The sequence below is a fragment of the Lolium rigidum genome, chromosome 5 (genome assembly GCF_022539505.1).
Source record: "Lolium rigidum isolate FL_2022 chromosome 5, APGP_CSIRO_Lrig_0.1, whole genome shotgun sequence".
NCBI classification, from domain to species: Eukaryota; Viridiplantae; Streptophyta; class Magnoliopsida; order Poales; family Poaceae; genus Lolium; species Lolium rigidum.
In genome coordinates, this window is record NC_061512.1 from 184,944,779 (window position 1) to 184,951,293 (window position 6,515).

The 6,515-nt window shown below is 43.7% G+C and overlaps 1 protein-coding gene across 1 annotated transcript; it reads right to left on the minus strand.

Moving 5' to 3' along the window:
* Window positions 1-234: 234 nt before the first annotated feature.
* On the minus strand, window positions 235-4,145 carry LOC124652904 (AUGMIN subunit 8-like). The gene is made up of 6 exons (XM_047191949.1): window positions 2,832-4,145; window positions 2,278-2,397; window positions 1,741-1,857; window positions 1,539-1,628; window positions 960-1,067; window positions 235-705 (listed from the first exon to the last, which is right to left on the minus strand). Exons 1-6 carry the CDS (start codon window positions 4,062-4,064, stop codon window positions 649-651), a joined length of 1,725 nt encoding a protein of 574 aa, XP_047047905.1. The 5' UTR covers window positions 4,065-4,145; the 3' UTR covers window positions 235-648.
* Between the last annotated feature and the right edge of the window lie 2,370 nt (window positions 4,146-6,515).

A 6,515-nucleotide genomic window follows, 5' to 3' on the forward strand; every position in this document is an offset into this window, starting at 1 on the left:
TGATACAGTATCCCAGAATCCAAAGATTTTTAACTCGGAACTCCGATATTCAAACCATCATAATGTTTACCACACAAGTGTTATTTTAGAGTAAACTGCAATCCAGCAGTCACATGTATTTATATTATTGGTACGATTGAGATGTCACTACAATGGAGTTGGACAGTAGGTTGAGGTGAAAGAGAGAGTACAACTACAAAATCTGGAAACACATGTTGCACACGAGGGAGAATCATTATTTTCCAGTATCTTTTCCTTAAGTTTCATTTGTGTATTCTCTTTCCATATGTCAAAAAAATACAGTGGAAAAGAATAGGGCTCTAACCCTAAAACGAAACTACTAACAGAACAAAAAAGTAAAACTAAAATAAGGGGAAAAGAGGCTACAAGTACACTATATGATAAAAGCAATTTACACATGAGGAGACCTACAAGCTATCATATCTAACCACCGTGAGTTGTTATCTGCACAGCATCGCACCTTGATCGCCAGGGGATGTATAACCTTCTTTTGTTTTGTTACTTTTTTCTCTATGGGTTCCTTGTCTCTTTGCACAATATGTTCTTGGGAGTAAACTCAACTAGCATGGTTGTATCTATTCAAAAATATCATTGTATATATCTTATATCTTTGCCTGGGTTGTTAGTTCATCTGGACAAGTCCTTTACTTGCATAAGATGTGTCCGCAGGCTAGACTCCTGTACCTGATTAAAGATACAATAGCACTAGTAAGACCCTGTGTACAACCACTGCCATCATGTGAACAATTAATCACCAGTTCACCATCAACTAGAGAAAGAAATTGCGTTTTTCAAATTTCAGAGCTTGATGGTCACTTCTTAGAAGGAAATTCTTGGGAATAGAACTAGAAGGAATTGCGTTTTTCAAATTTCAGAGCTTGATGGTCACTTCTTAGAAGGAAATTCTTGGGAATAGAACTAGAATGTAATGTAAGTACCTCTAGTTTTGCTGCCAAAGCTAAGAGTTCTCTGCATTCATCAAGCATGGCCTTTTCTTGTTCTGAAACGACTGAAAGCTCTGAGACCAAATATGTCCTGTCTTCAACCTGGCAAGAAATATGCTCTAATGTCAGTTAAAACAGACTAACAAGAATTTGCCTTAACAGCGAGGGATGGCCTTTTTTAGTTCTTCAACTTCTGCACTTCAGTCCAATTGATATCATGAGCTTATGAAGGCCAAATTTAAATCATGCAAATCAAGGGCAGGTAAAGAAAGATTTCAACTATCAACGTGGACACAATTTTTTGGTGGGGCTTTATTCATATGTTAGTGATTTAAGAGTCAATATATAATTTCATCGGGTTTTTTATGTAAGAAAGTGTTTTATAAGCTGGGACATTACCATTTAATACAAGAGAATTTTTTTTCTTATAGTATGAGTTATACTTATCCTGCAACTCTTGTGAAGAATGTGCATCAAACCATGATATAAAGTTAAAGATATGCCTACGGGCAAAGACCTCATTTTACTAGCGAAATAAGTAAATATGGAGAGTAAAGTCCTATGATATCTGACCTTAGAAAGCATACAGCGAACTGACGATCCCAAACCTTGCATGACATCAACAGCTGAGCTCATAGCATTCTTAAGACTAACTGTGTCCGCCTGTTAATACAATAGCAATACCATTAGTCACATTCGCAAATGCAATATTTGGGCACAAGTAGAAGTGCAACCGTATTCCAAGTTTAATCAATGCAGTTTTTTCACAGCATACCCTTGCTCCTGATGTGACTGGAAGCCGCAGTGTGCTTGCTTTTAGAGCCTCAGATGCCCGAAATAACGATAGACTATTCTCCTTTTCAAGTGCTGGCCATTGTTCGAGGTAAGCAATCTGAATCACAACAATATCAGATTAAAAGGGGTGATGTATGCATTTACAATCATAATGCATGTACTATGGTCATTGGTCATTACATGAATTCTTTCAGATCACTAATTTTCAGGGTTCATATCAGCCTCTTTTGGAGAAAAAGAAAAGTGTGAATGTGTGATATGACAACTATGTCCCTATATTGCGTATTCCAAATTTACATGTCAGAATGAGAATGTCATATCACAATGCAATTAGGTCTTTGTCTTTCAAAGAGGACCTTTGAAACAATCGTGCTATGCTTCAATTGTATCAGCAGAAACATTGTAGCATTTTTGTGCCAACTTGTTAGAATTATACTCGAATGAGAAATAACATGAGTTTTGCAATATGCTTAGGAGCTGGTAGAACTAAGCTATCGATGCATGAGGTAGACCTTACCTGCTCTTGCAGAATGCCATACAGCTTCAACTCTTGCTGATGGCGTTGCACCATGACTCTTCGCAAATTAACAGCATCCCTCAAATTCGAGGTATTCCTCCAAACATTATATAGAATATTCTGTTGTACAAGAGAACAGGGAAAATTCTTTCATCAACTGAACATCACTAAAAGAAGCAAACCTCAAAAGAAAACTACAACTACACCAAAAGCACCAATGCTAACAGCCATTAGACCACATACTTCTAAATGTATGCATGACTATACGAGCAAAATTTTGTAATGCAAAAACTGCTGTCAGTAATGTCAAACAGTTGTCATTACTGAAACTGAGCCTGAAACAGTTACATGCCTAATTAGGTAACTTACTGTTGATGAACCATAAGATGTTTTTATACTAAAGTTTAGCCAAAAAAGGATGCAAAATGAGAGTGTGGTATGTTGGTATCCTTCATATTAGGGGTCAATCTAGAAGTAAAAATAAGCAGGAATAAGGTCCTTGCACGAAACAGACCGGCTTGAAACATATTTAAATAAAAAGATGCTGAGTTTACCTCGACAGTGGACTTTTGGAAAGATAGAACATCTTCCGCACGAGCATTTACAAAGAGCAACTGCAAGTATCTATTATGCAGCAATCGCAGTTGATGGATATTTTCAGTTTGGCTGGAATTCTTCCTTCCCTTTCTTGGATCAACCATGTAGCTAACAACAGGAGATATAACACCTGGTTGAATCGTTCCAGCACTTTGTGAACGGCAAGGTGTTGAGGGCCTTGTCCGAGATGGACTTTGAAAAGCCCTAGAAGTGGATGGTGCAGCTGACAAGACCCTGTTTGGGGATGATGAGCGATGAAGAACAGGAACAGGTAAAGTGATTGTCCTACTTGGACGGCTGGCATATTTAGATCTTTCTGTTGTATGTGAATGAACATAACTGACAGAGTCCAACTGTCCATCTCTTCTGTTTGCATGAATAGCCAATCTCCGTGCCACATCATCCAATGATTGATTCAATCTTTTACCCGTGTCTTCAGAAGCAGGATTCTTCCTTGGTGAAAGTCCTCTAGAAGTATTTGACAAAGGGACCGATCTGCTAGATTTCTCAGAAAGTTCAGAATTTGACATAACATTGGTATGCCCACGCTTACTTATCATGGCTGGCCAACGGTTTTGCTCAGTTGCCCTCTTAGGCAGGTCTTCTGAAGGTCGAGCATTCTCACATTGTTCAGCAACTTTTTTCCTTCTCAGAGGACTCCTCTTCCTCTCATTTGGGACACTGGCCTGTTCCTTGGTCTGATCTAAAGATGGGCTAGACACCACCTTATCTTTCTTATTGCCAGGGGCAGCCACAGACCCCAACTGGTAGGAGGGAGATAGGTTCCGCATTGCCGGCCACAAGCCATGTGGAGACCTTTCATTTGCTATGCACCTAGAACTCTTATTTACCTCTTTGATGGTATCACGGACTGGTGTAACAGACCTTGATATTGGGGTTGAGGGTGTTGACACCCTCGAAGAAGGGGTTGAAAGTGTTGTGGGCCTTCTTCTGTCTGCAGATTGCGCCCTTTTGGGCACTGGTGTGCCATCAGCTGTTGAGGTCCGGGCAAGACTAGGAGATGTACATCTCCTTGTCGACGTAACAGCCTGACCACTCTTGTACCTGGATGCAACATCTCTCGCTCGGCTTACGGAGGACGCATTGTGCTTCTCAGATGGAACTAGTGGTGGTCTTTGAGTTTCTTCAAGAAGAGCAGTTTTCTGCACATTGTTCTTAACAATATCCATGAGGGATAGCAACTTTTAGAACCAACCACATCAATCTGTGTCTCATGAAACTAGCTCCCTGCCGGCTGCTGCCATGCTGCAGTCGCCCAGATCTACAGAAGGTCCACAAACAAACATCAAACAATTAGAGTAGGCCAGATGAAGAAAAGCATTCAAACAGATTCAGTTGAAACAAACTATCCAGACATGCAAAACCAAATAGAAGACATATCATCAACATATTTAAACCATGTAGGCAAGTGATCCAGAAACTGCAGGTAACTGAATAACACACCTGTTTGAGTACAAAACTCACGGTAGCTAATGCCTCAATCCTCTCAGAGAGATGACATGGTTGGACAAGAGAAGGAGAAGCGGTATAACAGAGGCTCCTAAAGCAAGTGAGGAAGGTGGCACTTATAAACGCATTACACATAGACTAAAAATATAGGATAGAAGATGTTCTATGCGAATTGCTGGTGACATGTAACGTGAGGGATTCGATAGCAAGGACAAGGCGAATAAACAAAACTAGTTGCGGAGATTCTGATGGTTTTGGGACAGACAGGGAGATCCACATCACCACATGCATGTGAGAAGGATCTCTTGCCTAGCAGATTAACAATTTCTCATCGGAAGCGGCATTGGAAACTAAGGACCCTTTTTTAAGGTGCCACTCATGAACCAGGAACATGCATCGAGGCTTTGTAATCTTCGACGCAAACAACAGGAACACAAGGCCGCAGGACACAGCACATGTCAATAAAACAGACAAGGATCCGGTTGAAGTTGCCGGGAAATTTCATCGGTAGAACCAACGGATGAGGCATAAAAAGTGAGTCTCCGTATGACACATGGTGCGCCCATCGTCGGGTCCGCAGCGGGTGATGCTCGATGGTGGCGCTCTCGGAGAATTCGTTCACCTAGACTGAATCTAGCGCAGGTTGCATTGGTAATTTTTGGATACAGACATTTCCTTAGGATTACTGCAGGAGCTGGCTGACTGTGGCTGCTGCATTGCTGCTACTACGAGACAAGGTGTGTAAACTCACCTAGGACGATTATTTAATAGCAGCGGGGGCTCATCAAGCATCGAAATCATCCCGAGACTTCCGAGTACAGGTAACATTAAGAAATAAGTTTCCCAAAGCTGTGCTAGGACGAGGACAGGGTAAACAGGGCGAAGGACAAAATTCTCTAGACTCACGCCGTAACACCGAAAGTAACAGAAAAAACCCGCAGCGAGAAACCCAACCCCTGACCGCGCACAACGTCGACGAACCCAAGATTAAGACGAGACGAGACGAGACGAGCGGGGTCGCCGATGTTGTCGCCGTACAAACCGAAGCAGAGCGCATCTAGATCACCTGAGCTGTAGTGCAAGCTAGCAAGCGACAGCAAATTCCAGGCTCCTCCATTGAACCAGCCCCAATCGCACAACAGCCCAACGCTTGCTCCAGAACAAACACCTGGTGCGCGCCTCCCTAGGCACACCTAGCCGCCCTACTCCTTCGTCCTCGAAGGCGCACCTACTCGAACAGAATCAACAGCAGCACGGCGCGAAACCGAAAATCACCCACAAATAGGTCGCAACATGCAGCAGGCCCTAGACTCCCAGTTCCGAAACCGACCAGACAGGCGCGAGAAGCCTCACCTCGATAGCCCCAGCAGCGACGAGACGACACCCGAAACCGCCGCCGGCACCTTCTGTTCCTCCTCGTAGCGCCGCCGGGATATCCGCGAGCTCCCGCGGATTCGCCACCGCTAGTTCGGCGCGGGGTTTAGCTTCCGCGGAAGCGAAGCAGAGGGGGGCGTAGGAGGAGCGGCGTGGGGGAGCAGATGGAGGTTACAAACAAACAGGGAAGCCTAGCGCGGCGGGGGAGGCGGGATTAAGGAGGAGTGCGCAATTAAGGAAGACCAAACGGCTCTTCCCATTGATAACTGTTGGCAGGTTCTGGTACGCGTACCCGCGCCCGTGCACCACCCGGCAAGGCGGGCCGTGCGTTGGGTCGGGTGGGTGGCTACGGAGTCCATACGTACAGTAGCCATACTGTAGGATGAATGATGATGCTCTTATCTACGCCATGGTCCGTGGTGCCCTTTTCTGCGCATGTACGCAACATCCACAATGGTCTTCTTCTTTTTTCTCGAGAGAAGAACAGAGGTGATGAAAACACAATCATGAACGGCACTCGCCGTAGGATTGAAAACGGAGCATTAAACGAATGGAGTCACAATTGTTTTCATACTTAATGCGAAAGCGAAAACGAATACAGAAACTCCTAATACAAATGCGGACTGAATAACGAAGCGAAAAACGGATGTTTTCTGGAACCTAAGAGACCACTTGAATCGTGAAGACAGAATCAAAGACGAAACCGACAAAATGTATCCCTAACCCTAGCTAGCGCAGCCACTCGATATACCGGGGAATCGAGGAAGGGTCGAATCGTGGAAGCTTCCTCAAACAAA

Coding starts and splice junctions, on each gene's coding strand:
- LOC124652904 (XM_047191949.1), bottom strand. CDS start 4,064: ATGGATATTGTTAAGAACAATGTGCAGAAAACTGCTCTTCTTGAAGAA. Junction 1,858..2,277: donor ATGGCATTCTGCAAGAGCAG/GTAAGGTCTACC, acceptor GTTGTGATTCAG/ATTGCTTACCTCGAACAATG. Junction 1,068..1,538: donor TTCGCTGTATGCTTTCTAAG/GTCAGATATCAT, acceptor ATTTCTTGCCAG/GTTGAAGACAGGACATATTT.